The sequence below is a fragment of the Trachemys scripta genome, chromosome 1 (assembly GCF_013100865.1).
Source record: "Trachemys scripta elegans isolate TJP31775 chromosome 1, CAS_Tse_1.0, whole genome shotgun sequence".
In the NCBI taxonomy this organism is placed as follows: Eukaryota; Metazoa; Chordata; order Testudines; family Emydidae; genus Trachemys; species Trachemys scripta.
Window position 1 is genome coordinate 314,092,081 of NC_048298.1, and position 21,832 is coordinate 314,113,912.

The 21,832-nt window shown below is 42.4% G+C and overlaps 1 protein-coding gene across 8 annotated transcripts in view; it reads right to left on the reverse strand.

The window, feature by feature from the left end:
• Nucleotides 1-21,832, reverse strand: part of YAP1 (Yes1 associated transcriptional regulator) — a 151,426-nt gene that overhangs the window by 38,450 nt on the left and 91,144 nt on the right. For 4 of the 8 annotated variants that reach the window (XM_034758888.1, XM_034758892.1, XM_034758890.1 and 1 more), the window contains one exon: nt 742-935. In XM_034758888.1, the coding sequence (XP_034614779.1) occupies nt 742-935 (194 nt within the window). The remainder of the gene's footprint in view (nt 1-741; nt 936-21,832) is intronic. The other 4 variants (XM_034758889.1, XM_034758893.1, XM_034758891.1 and 1 more) reach the window with 1 other exon arrangement.

The window sequence follows — 21,832 nt, forward strand, 5'->3', positions numbered from 1 at the left end:
CACTGTGCTGCGCCCCGAAAGCAGTCAGCAGCACGTCTGGTTCCTAGACGGGGGGGGCCACAGGTCGCCGCGTGCTGCCCGCCCCTGCCCCGAGCACCAGCTCCGCACTCCCATTGGCCGGGGGGCGGTGTCTGCGAGTGAGAGCTGCACGGAACTGCTTGCGCGCCTCTGCCTAGGAGCTGGACCTGCTGCTGGCCACTTCCGGGGCGCAGTGCGGTCCATGGTGCCACGACAGGCAGGAAGCCTGCCTCTGCACCCTGGCTGGGCCACTGACCAGGAGCCGCCGGAGGTAAGCCCGCGCCTCAATCCTCTCCCCCAGCCCTGAGCCTCCCCCCCAAACCTGGAGCCCCCTCCTGCACTCCAAACCCCTCATCCCTGGCCCCACCCCAGAACCTGCATCCCCAGCTGAGCCCTGACCCCTCTCCTGGACCCCAACCTCCTGCCCCACTCCACAGCCCTCACACCAATCCTCTGCCCAAGCCCTGAGCCCTCTCCCACATCCTCAGCTCTGTTGGGTTATGGGCATCAAGAATTTTCTTCAACTGGGTCACCAGAAAACAAGTTTGAAAACCACTGGTCTAGAGCTTCTGCTACTGAGGTGACGACATAATGAATGTAGCCCAGTCCTCTCTTTGGAGCTTAAGACCTTAGGTGGTCTCTGGTGCTTTACGCTCCCTGGAATTGCCACATAAGTGCAACAACAAAAACATACAAAAAATATAGTGGAAGTCTGTGTCTAACCTGTGGCCTCACCTGCCGAAGCAGTTCTTGATGCTTCAGTCGCAGTCTCTCTTTCTCCATCTGCAGCTGTTGCAGTCTCATCTGTTGCTGCTGATTGGAGCTGCCCCCGCCCATCACTCCACCTTGAGGACTCTGAGGAGCCAGTGGTGGTGGCTGTTTCACTGGAGCACTTTGGCTGATTCGCTGATTCATAGCTGCGGAGTCAAAACAATACAATGTACATTTTAAAATGAAATTCAAACATATGGGAAAGGAAAGAAACATGCTGAAAGTAATTTTACAGAACTTATAACCCTTTGCAAACCATGGCACTACAGACCACACACCTGCACTGATTTTCCACAGGTTGTGAGACAGAAGTCCAAAATAGGGAGATACTACTGTTGTGGGATCAAAGTATGCTCAATTTTTCAAGAATGTGCCTGCTCAACTTGTACATGCATTTTTGAAAATCTGGATCTATGTTTTAAAGGTGGTACAAAAACACAACTGTTCATTCTAAAAAGCAGTAATCAAAACATTAAGTTAAAATTTGATTGATTTCACCTCCACTTTTTTTAGTTGTTTATTCTCATCTTTAGGACAAGCCCAGGCACATTATACTTATTTTATTTAGATGAAACAGACTCAATACTGCTTTCACAGAATCCTACATATTCAAATGACAAAACATATATTGCGTCATCTCATCTATATCCTGTTACTTTGGATAATTCCCTGATATACACCTCTACCCCGATATAACGCGACCCGATATAACACGAATTCGGATAGAACGCGGTAAAGCAGTGCTCGCGGGGGGGGAGGGGGTGTTTGCGCACTCCAGTGGATCAAAGCAAGTTCGATATAACACGGTTTCATCTATAATGCAGTAAGATTTTTTGGCTCCCGAGGACAGCGTTATATCGGGGTAGAGGTGTATTTCCCAGTGTTAAATGATCCAGTTGATGGGTCTTTTATGACTTCCCCTAAGAGACTATTACATAGTAAAATCTTATTGTGTCAAGGAAGCTTTTTACAACAGTCAACTTAATTTTTCCTTTAAATTGCATCTAGTTAGTTACTTCTAGTTATACCCTCCTGTTAAATCCTAAGCAATTTTTCACCATCCTTAGTGCTGACAAATTTCAGATATTGGTATGTTCCTACCCTCTGTTCAGCCAACATGTACACACTTAGGTCTATAAATAAAATCAATCCCTCATTTAGAGTTCTTAAAACTCCCTCCCAGTTTGTCAATATGTCTGGTTTTGAAGCATTCAGAACTGAAATGTAATGTGACAGTGGTTTTACTAAAGTCATACAGAACTTCTCTAATCTGTGATGCTTCTCTATGCATCTTCTTCTCCATCTTCATCCTCTCAGGTCATTCTGGTGATAATTTCTGATAGATGAAGGGAGAAGAAAGATGGTGATGGCAGAAGTCACAGGCTGTAGAATATTAGTTGCAAATAGTCAAGACATTTTTGAAGTAGCTGTTCAGTAGGCACAGAGGAGGATTCTTAGTCTCTACTATGGTATCTGCAGGTTCTCAAAACAACAGATTTAATCTGTCCAGGATAGTCTGCTGTAGCCAGATTACATTGCTTCAGGGGCAGATTTCAGCACCCCCAGTTGTGAGGACATTTTTTACCATTTTGCAGAGAAAACTGGGCATGCAAAACTTGGTCTGAACTCTGCGTATTGTAACCAAGCAGGATCTTGAAAGGTTGGAGGGTAAGCGGTCTCTGATTCAGAATTAGGCAAGTGATGCTGAGACTCTGGATGTGATAGGCAAACTTTTGTTTCACAACTGGTTTTTGAATCTACAGTAGAACCTCAGAGTTACAAACACCAGAGTTACGAACTGACCAGTCAACCACACACCTCAATTGGAACCAGAAGTAAGAAATCTGGCAGCAGCAGAGACCAAAAATAAGTAAATACACTACAGTACAGTATTAAACGTAAACTACTAAAAAAATGAAGGAAGAGCAGCATTTTTCTTCTGATAGTAAAGTTTCAAAGCTGTAGTGAGTCGACGTTCAGTTGCAAACTTTTGAAAGAACAACCATCATGTTTTGTGGCCAAGTGCTGTGTCCGCTGATGGCACTGGTTAATTCCTTGTTTAAAAGGAATGCAGGGCACACTATGTTTTTAAAGAAACACGTACAATCTCTGCTTAAGAAACCACCCACTGAAACTGTCAACCTGGATAATTATGACAATCTTCCATTTTGAATTAAGAATAGGAAGAAAGCTGGATGACAGAACTCAGTATCTAGGAGCCTCAGACCTTTGTCAATCTGCTTTTATCACCAAATGGTACTGGTGGTGTGGGTTGCTGATCTCTCAGCAATGGTTATCAAGAGTCCACATGGCTTCTGGAGTACCAGCTGTCTTTGAAACCACTGACTGCAAAGTGTTTTGTCTACTCCCAAAGTGCAAGTAGCTTAGGCTAGCTTCCGGTGACTTCCTTCTTCTCTGTCAGAGAGATCCTAAAGGGTTGTTTTGGGCATTTGCTTTTCTGCCTTTATGGCCCTCTACTGGGGCGGGGAAATAATAAGAGTATATGCCATTATCTTTGCTATTCAATGTGGAGATTGGGCCATTGGGATGACTAGTGAGTAGGAATGGATTTTGCTGTATCTCCTCACAGAATATGCTGGCAATCCTCTGACTCCATTTTATCTCAGACAGACAGTATGATTGAGCACCGTCCATAGTCTCTGGTGGCATACGGGGTGTGGATCAGAATGAGCTGGATGAAGCTCAGTTCAGGTTAGATTGCGGTGATGATGGTGGGCTGGGAGGAACAACCAAAGGATATGGCGAAGATTATATTTGCCTCTCTAACTGAGGGCATGTTTGTCAATAGAGTGCATGATTTAGGGGGTGCTGTTTATCAGACGGCAGCTGATGTTATACAGCAGCAGTGACCACAACTTTCTCCACATTTGCTCAGATAGTTACGAACTTCTCTCTCAGATGCAGACCATGCAACGGGCATTCACACCTAAACATTTCAAGTTTAGACGATGCAATGCACTGTTACATGGAACACCTTTAAATCAACCTGGAAACTAGAGCTGACACGGAAGGTAGCAGACTATTGTAAAGCTGGGCATCTTCATGAACACGTGATACCAGAGCGCAAGGATGTGCACTGGTGCTTTTTTTTTTTTTTTTTTTTTTCTTTTCTTTCTTTCCTCTGAGTAGAGGGGTCCAGGGCGCATCTTCACAAGGTAAAATAAAAAGGTGTGTTCTTACAAAACTTTAGGAAACATGAGGTAAAATCCTAGTGAAGTCAAGGCAGTTTGTAGTTTCCACATGTTAACAGGTTGAAGTGAACTGCAGGCCTTCCATGAGTGCTGACCTTTACCTGTTAATGTGTTAAAATTATAATTCTCTTATCTTAACATGTTAGCTAAAATTCCAGTGAACTAAAATGAGGTAACACATGGCACGAACACACTTTATTGCCTAATCAAGACAAGGTAGAAGAAGTTGGTTACGATTTATAAAGCCTGACATATCTTGGGACCTGCCTACTTGAAAGACCTGCCTCTTTCTCCATGAGACACTGCCCTAGTTGGGATCAGCAGAGGTGCCAGAGCTGGAGCTTACTAATTTGTTAGTGCCAAGGACATGCTGCAAACAAAGTTACTAGGGCAGGAGAATGGTAGGGATTTTCTTTTATTGGGATGTGGATGAGAGCTTATGGGAACAGAGCAAGGAGTTTGGTTTTTGGCTAACAGGATGTTTTGGTGTAATGAAAAGCCAGCTGCTTTGTCTCTGACCAAATTTTTAATTATAATCTAATAGGGCACCTAGAACTGGGGGTTAGTTTTTTTATTTTTGTTTTTTAAATAGGAGAAGCTACTAGTGACCTCATATTTAGGTTAACACTTTTCCTTATAAAGGATTCTTGCAACTTTTTTTTTTTTTTTTTTTTTTTTTAAAGCTTTCACACCTCCACTGGTTGCAGCAGGCATTTGTTATGTGGCTGGGGGAGAATAGCCCTCACAGTAGAAAAGTGCTTTTTCTTTGTCTGTGCAATAAGATACAGATTTAACGGAGTTGGAATGCATTAAAAGTTGTAATCCTTACTTTCTGGCTCCCCCCTTAAATCCCCAGGACCCAACAGCCCATCCTCCATCTAGAGATTCCATATGGAGCAGAAGTCCCCCACTTCATGGAGCGGGAATGAGAGAAAGCTGTGTCAAACTCCGCACAATCACCCTCTGGACCGAGCACATGGTCACTGTGCCAGTGACTCATTTCCCTCCATGTGGAATTACAGCCTTCTCCTGCTGCCAGCTAAAAGTCGTTACCTAAAGTACAAAGGGTAGAAGTCTGTGCTACATTGTCAGTGAAGGCTCATGACAGAAAACCTGTTAATGAAGCATGATGGTGAGATTTCTGGAGCTGAAGTTTTACCTTTGTCCTTTAAAATAAACCTAGGAAATTACATCCCCAAAACTATGTTAAAAGTCAAGTACTCAAAAGTTAGGAAGTGCCGGATTCGCAACCTATGCAGCTGTAGTTCAACTTCTTTGTACATATGCATTGTGATACAAACTTTCAGCTCCTTTGTGCATACGCATTATGATACAAACTTTAATTACATAATCACAATAATTTTTTCCACAGAATCCCTGAACATTCAGTTCATAGGTAGGATGCATAAGATGGCCAAATTAAGGCTGCATGGGCAACGATTCGTAAGTCTGGCATTACCTAGTTTTCAAATGCTCAAAATCCAATGCTTTTTCAAATCCAAATAAAAAAGCCCAAACATTTATTGCTTTCCAAGTTTCCATGCTCTCTAATATCTGAGGCTACATTTGCACAACAGCCGGGATCGACGCTCTGTGATCGATCCACCGGCAGTCGATTTAGCGGATCTAGTGAAGACCCCACCAAACCGAGAGCAGATCGCTCTCTAGTCGACCCCTGTACTCTATCCCAGATGAGAAAAGTAAGATAAGTTGACGGGAGAGTTTCTCCCATTGACCCCCTGCGGTGTAGACCCCGCAGTAACTCGACGTAAGGTACGGCAACTCCAGCTACATTATTCACATAGCTGGAGTTGTGTACACTGCAGTAGTATTAGAGACAGCCTCAGATTTGGATTAGTTTCTCAGCTGTAGTACCTTATTTCCTTATTCAGAATTTATTTCCTGAGTGCATTTGTAACTTTTCTAAATTCCTTTGCATTATTCTTGTCCTCACTGTTAGTTACAGCTATCATTTTAATTTTATCTGCAATTTCACGAACATGCTGTTTAGTCCCTTGCCCAGATCATTAATGAATGTTAAATTTTACCAGACACACATCAATCCTCGTTGGAACTCTCTAGAACACTTTCCACCAACTCATAGTATTTAATATTAACTTTTGTTTACAGCAATTCATTCATGGTTTAAATCTATATGGTACTACTCCTATATAAACCATTTTGAATTAATTTTGGAGCATAAGATGTCATGAGATACCACAAAAATTTAGATACTTCATCTACTGCATTTTCTTCATTTTCCAACTTTGTAATTTAAATAAAAAAAAAAAGCAGTCAAATGTGTCTAACTTTTTTGTTCTTAACCAATTACTCTCCTTTTCCAAAGTCCTGAAATTCCTTTAATTCACGTTTTGAAACGGACTAGATTTCAAATTGATAGTGTTCTCACCAAATGTTATAGTAGAGAGGGTGGGTGAGAGACACAAGCTTTCAAGATTACACAGAGGTCATCTTCAGGTCTGGGAAATGAACTTAGTATTACAGTTAAATACAAGGTGGAACAGACTGTTTAGCATAAGTAGTTACATTACAAACGGTTCAGCTATATTCACTTCTTGGACCAGATCCTGTGCTCCACTTAGGACTAAATCAATAATTGCCTCTCCCCTTGTGGGTTCCACTATTAGTTGCTCTAAGAAGTAATCATTAATTGTGCCTAGAAACTTTATTTCTGCTTTCCTTCCTGATGTGCCATGTACCCAGTCAATAGGGGGATGGTTGAAATGTGCCATTATTATTGAGTTTTCTATTTTTTATAGCCCGGCTGCAGCCACTGGGAACAGAAGCTCCCACCCCCCAGCAGGCGGGCTGGGAGGGGGCAAGATCTGTGCCCAGAGCCACAGCAGGAGCTACAAGTGTGGGCAGAAACCCAGAGCCCAGGCAGCCCTAGATGCAGAAGCCCTGTGCCCCAGCATGAGCCACTAGGGGAGGAAGCCACAAGCTCCATGCCCGGAACCAGAGCTGTGGGGGTGGGCAGAAGCCCAGGCCTGGGCTGCCCCGGCTGCAGCCTTTGGGAGCAGAAGCCCCCAGGCCCGGCAGAAGCCGCAGGGGGAGGAAGCCCTGAGCTACGTGCCCAGAGCCGCGGCAGGAACCACGTGGGGGTGGGAGGGGATAGAAGCCCAGAGCCCAGCTCCCAGGCTGCTCCAGCACAGAAGTGTCCCTCTACAGCCCAGCCAGACTAACTGTGAGGAGCCCCAGGCTCCCAGCAGCACAGGGAGATAAGATTTCATGGGGAATGGCAGATTTCACAGACCGTGACAAGTTTTTCATGGCCGTGAAATTGGTAGGGCCCTATCCATAGTGTATGCCTACTGCTGCACTTTTATTATTCAAGCATAGAATTTCTATCCATACAGATTCTATGATACGGTTTGATTAATATTTGACTCTATGCCTTCTTTCACATATAGTACCACTCCCCCACCAGCACAACCTATTCTGTTATTTCAATACATTTTGTAACCTAATGTCCCATTGATTGTCATAATTCCAACATGTTTCTGTGATGCCTATTATATCAATATCCTCATTTAATACAAGGCACTCAAGTCCACCCATCTGTAGTATTTAGACTTCTAGCGCTTAAAACATTTGCCACTGTTTAGTTGTCTGCCTTCATGTGAAGTAAATGAATGGGACTCTTTCATTTGAATGTTTCCCTTCAGTTCCTACCTGTGCTTTATCTACTTTTAGCCTCTCTTATTTATTAGGAAAATTCCCGTTAATAGAGCCGCCCCATGGGATGTCTGTCCAAATCATGTGCTCCTCCACACCTGTCGGCTTTCCCCTAGCCCCCTTAGTTTAAAAACGGCTCTATGACCTTCTTAATTTTATATGTCAGCAATCCGTTTCTGTTTTGATTTAGGTGGAGCCCATTCTTCCTGTATAAGCTCCTCCTTCCCCAAAAGGTTCCCCAGTTCCTAATAAACTTAAACCCTTCCTGCTCTCCATCATTGTCTCATCCATGCATTGAGACCCTGCAGTTCTGCCTAACTGACCCTGCATGTGGAACTGGAAGCATTTTAGAAAATGCTACACTGGAGATCCTGGACCACAATCTACTTCCTAGTCCCCTAAATCTAGCCTCCAAGACCTCTCTCCTAACTTTTCCTATGTCATGTACCACGATCACCAGCTCCTCCCCAGCACTGCACATAAATCTGACTAGATGTATTGAGAGTTCCGCAGCCTTTGCACCTGGCAGGCAATTCACCATGAGGTTCTCCCAGTCATCGCAAATCCAGCTACCTGTATTTCTAATGATCAAATCCCCCATTCCAATTACCTGTTTTCTTCCTTATAACTGGGGGCCACTCCCTCAAAGAGGTATCCTCAATGTGAGAGGATCCCATGACATCATCTGGAAGGAGAGTCCCAACCATGCGATCATTTCTCTCTCCTCCAATTTGACGTTCTCCTTCCCTGAGATTTTCATCCTTCTCAACAGCACAGAGGCTGTCAAACTGGGGGGTAAGACTGCTCTATTGTATCCCCGAAAGTCTCATGTATGTACCTGTGTATCCCTTAGCTATTCCAGTTTTGCCACTCTGGACACTCACACACACACACACACACACACACACACTACCTGCCCACAAGACAGGAATTCATAAATCCTGCAAAACTGGATAACTCCCACTCCACTGTGGACTTCTGCCTGCATTCCGTTTCCTCATGCAGCTTCTTTTTTGGGGGTGGGTGGAGTGGGGTGTTTATTGGCCTAAGTTTAGCGAATGCTAGGTGTATCTCACTCCCTCTCAAACTCCCTCAGAAAACTCCCGTTTGTTGCTCCTGTTCACTAGCTCCTCTAGTCGCTTAGGAGCTGGCTTTTTAAGCACTTGTTCTCTCTGAGTAGCTCTCCACACTGGTTAACGGATCCTAAAGGGATTAGGAATCAAAGCTTTGTTAAGTCCTGATATTCCTTCACTAAAAGTGCCATGACCAGATATGGTGGGTCTGCCTTGGTTCCATCGTTTGTGTATATTGGGAAGCATGTAGAAGGTCCCTGGAGTGGGGAGTTGTGAGGGATGATGATGATGTACAGTTTCTCCTGGAGTTGTTCAGGGAAGGATTTGATGATATCCATTAACTCCTGGGTAAATTGTGGTCTTCGAGTTCTTTATAGTAGGTAGTGCTCAACAATCTGTTCCACCTTGTATTTAATTGTGACACACGGAATACATTTCCCAGACCTGAAGAAGAGCTCTGTGTAAGCTTCAAAGCTTGTTTCTCTCACCAACAGAAGGTGGTCCAATAAGAGATATTACCTCACCCACCTTTCTCTCTAAGATCCTGGGACCAACATGACTAGAAGAACACTGCATACAAAATTGCAACAGTACTCAGAGATGCTGCTTACTGAGATTGGAATGTATAGTCAAAGTTATGTCAATGCATGATGACTTATGTCGACCTGTGCGTATATCTAGACTCAAAGTGGTCTCCCACCAACTTAAGTGCTGGTACGGCAACACAGTAAAACCACCTCTCTAAATGGCACTGAGCCATGGTCAACATACTGCGGTCAACGAGATGCGAGTGTAGAAAACTGTGTGCACTATGTCATCTCTAATAGTCCTCCGCAGCTGTCTCACAATGCCTGCCTGTCACTGATCTGGTCACAATTGTGAACATCACTGCCCAGAGGTCAAAGAGAACAGAAGCCATACCCACTTTAAGATCCCCATGTGTATAGCCCAGTTTGGCAAGTACAACTAGGCGCTGTCCCTTGTTGTGTGCAGACATACCACAAGGCTAGGGAGGCTGTAATGGGGTTAGCACCCACCTCTTGTGAGCGCTCCCTTTCTCTGGCCAATAGCGCCTGAAAACAAACAGTCCTTTTTTGGGGGCAGCCCTTGCCTCTCGTGTGAGCAGCCCCCTTTGGTTGGTTGGGTGTAAGCCGGCTTTTGATTTTAGTTCTTGTATCAGAGTGGCACGCCCCTCTTGCGAGCACCCCCCCCCCAGCCAACGGTTCTCTCAGCAGGTCTTCCGCAGCTCAGCCCTCCGACCGAGCCCCACAAACTGTCCCTCCTTCCGGGGTATAGAGTCCGAGTTCTCATCTTGGCCCTGGTATGAGGCCGGAGCTCTAAGGCTTCTCCCAGAGGCACAACCTTCTTCAACCACCCAGCCAGGGCCCATCTCGGTACCCGCAGCTGATGGTGTTTCAGCAGGCCTTCCTGGGCTCAGTCTTCAACCAGACCAGCTGTAGCCTTGCTGGTCTGGCCAGGTTCTGTGCTCAGTCCCCCTGGGTTTCAGCCTGCCTGCACCGGCCTTCCGCTGGTCCTGCTGCTCTTCCCACCAGCCAGGCACCTGATCTTCAGCAGCCTACCCTGGGCTCGGTTCTGTCTGGTGAGCTCTCTGGCAGTGAGCTGTTCGTCTAGCCAGAAAGGCACCCGGACCTCCCTTGTTGAGCTCCACACAGCAACTGAACTTCTCTGCAATACTGCTTCTCTTATACAGGGCCCTTCTGACCCCAGATTGGCTGCTCCTCTGCAGCCACTTTAGGCTGCCTGGAGGACTTCTCTCTGCTCTATTCTGGGGCAGGGCGACACAGGGCCGTGAGGCCTCCAGCAGGGGGCCTTTGGATCTAGTCCACCCCGACACAGAGGCCAATAGTCGATCTGGTGCTGAGTCAGAGACCTGCTGCTTTTACAATGAGCTGCATGCCATACTTGGTGGAGACCCCACCAGGACCCCTCAGACTACTGTGGATATCTTGGTGGAGCCAGAGGGAGAGTGCCGTAAATAGTGGGAAAGAGGAGCAAGAGGGACATGTGGCAGGGGAGTCCAGCTATGCTGCAAGCCGGGATCTTCTTGAGGCTCCACTGCAGTCTAGACACTCCCAGCAGTCAAGCATGGACGAGTTCAATCCAAGGAAAGGACCTCAGGTAAGTATCTGCACGCGTTCTCCTTTAAAATGTTGAAATGTGAAGGTGGCAACTGGCCCAACCCCAAGTTAGCAGAACACAGCTATTGACTTTTCATTGTTTTACTCATATGAGAAGAGGCAGAGGTATGACAAACCGAGGCCGAGTTGTCATCTGCTTTTCATTCCCCTCTAGGGTTAGGTGGGGAGAGGAGGCATGCAGAACAGTTTATGTACACAGGGCTGTCCCTTGTATGCTCCTGAGATATCTCGTTGAAACTTTCATGGAGATAATTGGCAATCCTCATGCACAGATTTCTAGGGATGTATGCCTTACTTCCTTCTCCACAGTAGAACACTTCCCCACGCCACTACATATGACTTTGGCAGGCACCATTGCAGTAAATGGGCTAGTGGCATACAGGCCTGTGCAGCTTTGGAATGCCAGCAACAGCTGTGTTTTCTGTACCTTTGTGCCCTCAGGAGTGAAATATCAGCGAAAATCACCACCGCCTGTGGAAAATAGTGCCAATACTCAGTGCCTTCATTCTGTACTTGTACACATACAAACTGGGGCCGAAATGTTATTGTTTTATGCAACCGAACAATCCCCTCCTCATTTCCACCCCGCAGCTCTCGAGGGCCATACTCACCATGGCTGTGGCTGGAGAGAGGTGCTGTGCAAAGGCAGTCCAAAGCTGAATTGTCAGTAAGCATATCTTATTTAAAAGTTTTATGGGAATAAGAAAGGGAGTTCTGAATCTTATCTTATGCGTTCCGTTATGACTATAAATACAACGATACGTCTATTTTATCTTTAGCTGCTGCATTGTGGCCTTGAGGGGGGCTCCCTCCACACACACTGAACGCCTGACCCTGATGTAGAGAAAAAGGAGACTAGGGAGGACATGTTCAGTGAGATCCTGCAAGCCAGGACTGTGAACTGTGGGCCAGGAGGTTGAATATAGCAAGACAGTCTGGAGAAAGAAAGAGCAGACAGGTGAAAGTCCTACGAATCTCATCAGGAAAAGGAGAGGGATATGCACCAGGACATAATGGGGCTTCTCAGGCAGCAAACTCAGATGCGGCAGGCTCTTGTCGACTTACAGGTTCAACAGTCACGGGCTCACCTCCCTTTTCAGTCAATGGAGAACTCCATTTCAGCAGTGTTCCAGGTGGCACCATAAACTGCATCCCTACCCCTACAATTTCACACCATGGGACAGTAAGAAAAACTACAGCTTCACAAACAATGGCCAAGAGTGGCATGATTGGTGTATGTTTGACAGAAATGGACTGGAACGTTTTATTTTTTTTATTATTCTACTTTTAAAGCTCTGTTCCATTAATTTATAAGTTTGCACCGTATTGTTTTTTAACTGTACATTTTTGCAGTGTTTTTGGTATGCAATACATTTTTATTTTTTGGAAGTAAATTCATCTTTATTACTTCATAACGTATGAGACAGACTGGCTAATGCTAGTCAAAGCACATTACTTGTAACAGAACAGGACCACAGAACTCATCGGTTCAGTTAAAAACTCACCATACATTTGTAATTATTACACTAACCATCACATAATTCATAGGTTCATTAAAAGAGTGTGATATTCCTAAATGTACCCCAAGCACTACACAATTCTTAACAACCCCCAAACTTCAGGGCCAAGTAGAGCACTGTCCGGTACAGCAGATTACAGTGGCTGACAAAGTTCTCTTTCAAGGCTTCCCTCAGCTGCATAGCTCTGCACTGAGATCTTCTAATTGTCCTCATGTCTGGCTGTTCAAAGTGTAAGACATGCAGACAGCCACTCCACCTCCACCCCAGCAGCGACTTTTCCTGCTTTGCTTCACAGATATTAGGCAGGACACACCAGGCCGCTATAGCCACTTGGTGATGAACACTCCATCACAGCTCTACACTCTTGCATGACAGCTCCAAAATGATTTTCTACCGACTGGTAGCAATCCGGCATTGCTATCTTCCAAAATGAAACCACACTCGCGTCTCAATGGTTAGTGGAGCTCTCTTTATGATGTCCATGCACTGGAGGCAAGAGCTAGGTGCACAGATCCAGGAACGTGGCCTTTCGCATCCGAAAGTTCTGCAGCCACAGCTCGTCATTCCAAATGTGCATTATATGGTATGATTCCACCAAGTCAGCATTTGTTTCTTGGGCCAAAAAGAGGTGCTCCACCATCTGCACCTGCTCTGTGAACACCACCAACACCTTTGAATTGTTTTTCACTATGCCCCTTGGAAATGGTCATGTCTCCTGTTGCTGCAGTACTTCTGCAGCTCTGCAAATACCAGAGGACTGTTCATCCTGTATTTGAAATGTTCATGACAACAGGGCACAGTTGTGCAGGCTCCACGCTTCTGTCAGAGATGGGGAGCAGCAACAGGTGCCAGGCAGGTTTATGGGATTTTTTTTTTTAAAAAAAGGCATGAAAATGAGACAGAGATAGCATTATGGGATGGAGAAAGCTACATGATGAGTACGTCACCCATTGTTCCCAGCTCCCACGCTCCTGCAACTCTTGCATGCCCCACAACACGTTGCGAAAATTCCCCAACAGACACTGTGCAGAAGGGTGACTTTTGGCTCACACTGGGATACCTATGCATGGTACACCGCACTTTGCGTGGACACACATGCAACACTGACGCAAAGAGACAAGTATGCACCTGCATGAGCAATATACTACTGTGGCACTTTTATGCCAATGTAACTTGTTTCGATCAAAGTTTGTAGTGCAGATATGGCCTAGGTTTCACATTGATAGTGTTTCTGGCAAATGTCACAATACTGAGAGGTGCTACTTATCTGAGATTGCATGTATAATCCAAGATGTCAATCACTCATTAACTTCAATTCATTTTATATAATATTCAATATAAAGTTTATTTACACAATCTGATATGACATCAGTCAGCACCTTCATTTAATGTAATATTTGGCACCCATTTAATTGGATGTTTAGAGTAATTTTAGGATAAGGTTTAAAATCTATACACCGATTTGTATAGTTCAAAAATAAAATATTTTGTTTTCAAACGTAGCACAGCTTCTAAGGGTTCTAAACTACTTGCATCAAAAATAGATTGGTTGTAAAGGTCTAAGTTTCACAGTCATAAATCTAAATAAATAAATCTAAACTACTGAGCCAGCAAAACCACAATTGTGATTATGTGTTTAATCCAGAGACCCTACTAATAGGTCAGAAACTAAATACATACAAGATAAATATAGGATCAGATAGTATTCTAGTTTTAAACAGTTTTAAATCAGCAGCCTCTGGGCTCAATGTGAAACCCATAATTAATAAAACCAATGAGGAGTACATAGATATTGGTAGCAAAAATAAATCATATCAATATGGTCATTTAACTTCATAAGACTTTTGAAACATCTTTACTGGACAAAGAATATTTTCAGAAAATTTTATAACCAAAATTATACTCTATTTTAAATGTCATTAGCAGACAGACATTACCTTTTGAAATGTTAAATACTCCACCCTGGTTACAGGTGATTTAGAATAAAGTCAATTTAAAATCACTTGATTAAAAAACAAAATACTGATTTTAATCAGGTCAAGCCTTTGTATAACTTTCCAAAATTTGTGCTATCGCGACTTTAAGTTAAAATTTATAATGAACTAAATCATAAATGCTTTAAAAAAACAAAACCAAAACCAAAACCAAAAACTGCTACTGGGATTTCATCCAGACCACACCACACGATCCATTGTCTACAGCCAAGATCTACGATACAATCGCATTTGATCCAACCCCTCAGACAAACACCTACAAGATCTCTATCAAGCATTCTTACAACTACAATACTCACCTGCTGAAGTGAAGAAACAGATTGACAGAGCCAGAAGAGTACCCAGAAGTCACTTGCTCCAGGACAGGCCCAACAAAGAAAGTAACAGAACGCCACTAGCCGTCACCTTCAGCCCCCAACTCTCCAGCGCATCATCAAGGATCTACAACCTATCCTGAAGGACGATCCATCACTCTCACAGATCTTGGGAGACAGGCCAGTCCTTGCTTACAGACAGTCCCCAAACCTGAAGCAAATACTCACCAGCAACCACACAACAAAAACACTAACCCAGGAACCTACCCTTGCAACAAAGCCCGTTGCCAACTCTGTCCACATAGCTATTTAGGGGACACCATCATAGGACCTAATCACATCAGCCACACTATCAGAGGCTCGTTCACCTGCACATCTACCAATGTGATATATACTATCATGTGCCAGCAATGCCCCTCTGCCACATACATTAGCCAAACCGGACAATAAAAGAATAAATGGACACAAATCAGACGTCAAGAATTATAATATTCAAAAACCAGTTGGAGAACACTTCAATCTCCCTGGTCACTTGATTACAGACCTAAAAGTCGCAATTTTGCAACAGAAAAGCTTCAAAAACAGACTCCAACAAGAGACTGCTGAATTGGAATTAATTTGCAAATTGGACACCATTAAATTAGGCTTGAATAAAGATTGGGAGTGGATGGGTAATTACACAAAGTAAAACTATTTCCCCATGTTTATTTTTCCCCTCTACGGTTCCTCACACCTTCTTGTCAACTGCTGGAAATGGGCCATTTTGATTACCACTACAAAAAGTATTTAATTTTCCTCTCCTGCTGGTAATAGCTCACCTTAACTGATCACTCTCTTATAGTGTGTATGGTAACACCCATTGTTTCATGTTCTCTGTATATATATCTATATCTATCTATCTTCCTACTGTATTTTCCACTGCATGCATCCGATGAAGTGGATTTTAGCCCACGAAAGCTTATGCTCAAATAAATTTGTTAGTCTCTAAGGTGCTACAAGTACTCCTATTCTTTTTGTGGATACAGACTAACACGGGTGCTACTCTGAATAGTGGGATTGGGTAACTGCTGTAGGAAAAAACAGAATGTTGAAGAGCAGGGCCCTGATCCCACAACCATTTCCGCAGGTATGCAAGTTTACACACACAAATAGTATCACTGACCTCAATGGGACTAATCCTGTGCTTGCAGCATCTGGGGTTACAACTGTATTTTAATTAAAATTTTAGCTCTCAATGACTTAAAATCGGTGTCATTTTTAAAGAAAGCTGCTTCAATGTTAAAGAAAAGTTATTTAGACTTTCAATACATTAATGAAGGTATTGTGAACTTTATTTTATAAAAAGATCTAAAAATTCAAAAATAGAAGCCTAAACTAAGACTCCAAACCCATATTTAGGCACTTACAGACAGGATTTGCAAAATCACCTTAGTGATTTAGTAATAGAAATCCCAGTGACTTAACCAAACTGATGAAGAAGTATAGTTGAAAGCATTTCAGCTTTCTTGACTTATGTAAATTCAATATTGATGGAAGATGGTGTTGGTTGTTAATATAGCATGGGATATTTGCTTATCAGTAGGGCTGTCGATTAATCGCAGTTAACTCATGCGATTAGCTCAAAAAATTAATCGCAGTTTTAATCACACTGTTAAATAATAAAATGCCAATTTATATTTATTAAATATTTTGGATGTTTTTCTACATTTTCATATATATTTTATTCTGTATTACAATTGAAATCAAAGTGTATAATTTTTTCATTACAAATATTTGCACTGTAAAAATGATAAACAAAAGAAACAGTATTTTTCTTTTCACCTCATACAAGTGGTGAATCTCGGTCGTGAAAGAGCAACTTACAAATGTAGATTTTTGTTACGTAACTGCACTCAAAAAAAAAAAAAAAATCTTCAGAGCCTACAAGTCCACTCTGTCCTCCTCCTTGTTCAGCCAATTGCTAAGACAAACAAGTTTGTTTACATTTACGGGAGATACTGCTGCCCTCTTCTTATTTACAATGTCATCAGAAAGTGAGAACAGGCACTTTTGCATGGCACTTTTGTAGCTGGCATTGCAAGGTATTTACGTGCCAGATATGCCCCTTCATGCTTCGGACACCATTCCAGAATACATGCTTCCATACTGATGACACCCATTAAAAAAATGTGTTAATTAAACTTATGACTGAACTCCTTGGGGGAGAACTGTATGTCCCCTGCTCTGTTTTACCCACATTCTGCCATAATATTTCATGTTACAGGAGTCTCGGCTAATGACCCAGCACACTGTTCGTTTTAAGAACACTTTCACTGCAGATTTCACAAAACGCAAAGAAGGTACCAATGTGAGATTTCTAAAGATAGCTACAGCACTCGATCCAAGGTTTAAGAATCTGAAGTGCCTTCCAAAATCTGAGAGGGACGAGGTGTGAAACATGCTTTCAGAAGTTTTAAGAGAGCAACGCCCTAATGCAGAAATTACAGAACTCGAACCACCAAAAAAGAAAATCAACCTTCTGCTGGTGGCATCTGACTCAGATAATGAAAATAAACATGCGTCGGTCCGCACTGCTTTGGATGGTTCTCAAGCAGAACCTCTTCATCAGCATGGACGCATGTCCCCTGGAATGGTGGTTGAAGCATGAAGGGACATATGAATTTTTAGCACATCTGGCACATAAATATCTTGCGACACCGGCTACAACAGTGCCATGAGAACACCTGTTCTCTCTTTCAGGTGACACTGTAAAGAAGAAGCAGGCAGCATTGTCTCCTGCATATATAAACAAAATTATTTGTCTGAGCAACTGGCTGAACAGTGGACTTGCAGGCTCTAAAAAATTTATCTTATTTTATTTTTGAATGCAGGTTTTTGTACATAATTCTACATTTGTAAGTTCAACTTTCCTGATAAAGAGATTTCACTACAGTACTTGTATTAGGAGAACTGAAAAATACTTTTTTTGTTTCAGTGCAAATACTTGTAATCAAAAAATAAATATAAAGTAAGCAACTGTACACTTTGTATTCTGCGTTGTAATTAAAATAAATATATTTGAAAATGTAGAGAACATCTAAAATATTTAAATAAATAGTATTCTATTATTTAACAGCAATCACAATTATTTTTTTAATTGCACGGTTAATCACAATTAATTTTAATTGCTTGACAGCCTTGTCAGTTTTTTTGTTTCTCACAGTACGACTGTTAAATTAAGACCATGGACTTGTCTCTTTCCAACACAGATGAGCATTTTTAAGTGTGAAACTTCTCAGTAGGAAAAAACCCCTGTAAAATCTGACATTCTACTAACCGTAGGAAACTAATTGAAGAAACAAGTACAAATCATCCACATAACCAATTTTACTCTAATATGGGAAGAACTAGAATAAACAAAATTTAAGTTAAATTTTGAAAATTAAAAATTATACTTTAAAAAACAATTTTAATTCCACCATGATTGCAGCTAACATAAAAAGGAAGAAAACCTCTAAATTCAAATAATGACTTTAACAAGTATATTATTTTTAATTTTCAGGAGAAAAATCAGAATTTACTGCTTCCAATTCTGTTTTCAAACAGGATATTTAATACTAGGAGCTGGGTGAATTGATTTAAATCAAGGTGATTTAAATCACCACGTGGAAAGCCTCAGTTTAAATAATTTTAATTAACGGTTCCATTTGTACTTCAGTTATTTTCTAAAGAAAGGTGCATTCTCTCATTGGTTGGTGTAACCCTTAAAAGACCCTGATTTACAGCTAAGGAGAGCCTTTGGACTAGATTTGGTTAATCTTTTTGCTAACTAAGAGGGTACGCACTATAACTAGATACATTTATTGAAGGAACTATATAGCTTAATCTTTTCAGATTCTTTTTAACTGAACTTTTAGAACATTAGAATGATATTTTGCTTGTTTACTAGATAATTAACTTTTTGCTCATTACTTGTGTCAAGCTGCATTCGGAGGGTAACAGGAATTTTAATTAGACACACAACAGCATATAAAATATATTTTGATTAAAATGTTTTGATAAGAGAAGTTTATGTATCCAAAATATGTTTCACATTTACAACTAAATGATTTATTAAGCAGAAGGATTAACTCTAGTTAGTGAATTAAACTGATTATTTCAGGTCAGCCTGGGTAAATTTTCAAATATGCCTAAGTAAAAGTGACTGGAGTTTAAATTCCTTGTCTTGCCTAAGTCTCTTGAAAATGAGACAGACTCCTAAGTTGCTTAGGCTGACCTATTTATAAAGCTTGACTTCAAACGGGAGATGTTTTTCTCCTGATTCTTTCTTTCTATAGAAAGATTTTGATAGTCTCATGGATTCAGCATATTTATTTATTTAAACATTTTAAAAGATTATAAATCTAGGCCTTAACACCTTTTGTATTACATTCAGATTTCATTTTAAACAGATTTAAAAACAAAACAACAACAAAAAACTTTTAATATAATTGATTTATCCACCCTGACTAGCAGTGAAGACACCTTGCTTCAAACAAAATGACAAGGAAAATTAACATGTTTTTATAATCTTTAAAACTTTTAACTCTTAATTACATATACAAACTATCACCTTGGTGCAAGCTTTTGTTTTTGCTCTAAACATTCAGATAAGAAACAGTGAGTGTGACCAAGCAAGGAAAAAGAGTGATGAAATCTGCACAGTAAAAGCTACCTAAATAAGCTTTATCAGTATGATCTCATGTAAGCATATTTGTTTTTGTGCACCTTGATTGCCACTTACAGACTCAAATGGTCTTGTGATGATCCTTACACACAGCGCTCATTTTAAATGGCTTTAGTTCAAAGGCAAACAACGTCATTTATCTATTAGAGCTGGGATTTATCAGTTTCCTGGTGTATCCGGTTTCTTACCTTTCTTGGGTATGGAAAGTATTTAAATATGGGGCTCTGCACCCATACAGGGCAGGCAGCAAAGACCTCACAGGCAGAAAAAGAACAAACATGGCTTTGTTTCTAGGGGAAGAGAAGAGGATTTGGGGGAGGGGAACTTTTAAAAAAAAAAAAAAAAAAAAAAAAAAAAATCGGGGAACTAGAGACAGTATAAAGTTTTTTTGTGTTATGCACTTTCCGCTATAACATGGCTTACCTCCATGATTTGTTGACTACAGTCAGTTCTAACATATACGTAGGGTTACCATACGTCCGGATTTTCCCGGACACGTCCGGCTTTTTGGTCCTCAAATCCCCGTCCGGGGGAATTGTTAAAAAGTCGGACACGTCCTGGAAAATAGGGAGGGAGGGGGTCATGGGGCTTGGGTCCGGGCTGGAGCCGCTGGGGCTGGAGCCGGCGCCGCTCGCTCTGCCAGGGCCGGGGATGGGCTGGAGCCACGAGGCCGGAACCGGGGCCCAAGCCTAGCTGGCTGGAGCCGCTGGGACCGGGGCTGCTTGGCCGTCGGCCGGCGCCACTCACCCAGGGCCGGGCCAAAGCTGCTCGGCCGGAACCGGGGCCCGAGCCGAGCCAGCCGGAGCCCCTGGGACTGGGGCTGGGCCGGAGCTGCTCGGCCGGAACCGGGGCCGACGCCCCAGGGCGCAAGCCGAACCGGGCCAGAGACGCTGGGGCCAGAGGCTATTGGCCGGGGCCAGCCGCCAGAGGGAGCTGCTCGGCTGCGGGGGCCGGACTGGGCCGCACCTCCTCGCGCGCCCCTGCTGCCTGCCTGTTTCAGGCTTCCCGCGTATCAAATGTTCATGGGAAGCAGAGGAGGGGGTGGAGCAGGGCGGCGAAGCGTTCAGGGGAGGGGGCGGAGTTGAGGCAGGGACTTTGGGGGAGGGGCAGAGTTGGGGTGGGGGCGGGGCTAGGGGCGGAGTTGGGCCCCGTGGAGTGTCCTCTTTTTGGACACTTAAAATATGGTAACCCTAATATACCATGCGTTTTGGAATGGTTTGAGGGTGCTGTTAAAATATAAGGCATTAACTGTTCTATCCTCACTCACCAACAAATAGCATATACTTGCAGTAGATCATGAATACTTGAAGTTATGGGAAGATTTAGACGACCCTTCACCTATTTTAATGAGAAAAATGGGGTAAACAATTATTGCTCACTGGCTTTTCAAAGAGCAAGGCAGAGAATTATTAAAATTCACAGACATAAGGGACCAGTTCTCTGCTGGTGTAATCTGACACAGGACTGTTGCCAACTTACAGCCACAGAGATTCCTCCTGCAGATTTGTGTTTAAGTACCTTTCTAGGTAATCTATAAGGAGAATAGGTAAAACCAAATCAAATATTCATCTGTGTATTAATCATTTCACCCTTCAAAAATCAAGCTACCTGTATTCTCCAAATTTATTATTTAAAAGGAACACCATCAGCTTACAAAAGGTCACACTATGGTCTAAAATTTTAACTTGTTACTCATAACAGTAAGACCATTGCTACTGAAGAAAAAAATTACCTCTATATTTTCTCAGTTTATTTTGTGCATTTGACAGCATTTTGTGATATAAACACACACAATATTTAGTGCCCTTTTCACATAACCAGGATGATTTTTTTTCTTAATAGGAAAATGTGATTGTAAAGACAAAAGTTAATGGGATTGGTAGAAAGTAGCATCAAAACTCTTTAAAACAGATTTCAAGTATGCCTTTTTCACAAAAGTTTGGTACTGCAATTTGTTGTTTATGAAAGATGTAAGTCATCCTTGTGGATCTCTTTACAGAATATTTTCATAGGATCATAGAAATGTAGGGCTGGAAGGGATTTCCAGAGGTCATCTAGTTCAGTGGCTCTGAACCTTTTCAGACTATTGTACCCCTTTCATGAGTCTGATTTGTTTTGCATAGCCCCAAGTTTCACCTCACCGAAAAGCTACTTGCTTATAAAATCAGACATAAAAATACAAAAAAGTGTCACAGCACACTGACTGAAAAATTGCCTCTCATTTTTACAATATAATTATAAATTAAATCAATTGGAATATATATTGTACTTACATTTGACTGTATAGTATAAAGAGCAATATAAACAAGTCATTGTATGAAATTTTAGTTTGTACTGACTTTGCTAGTGCTTTTTATGTAGTCTGTTGTA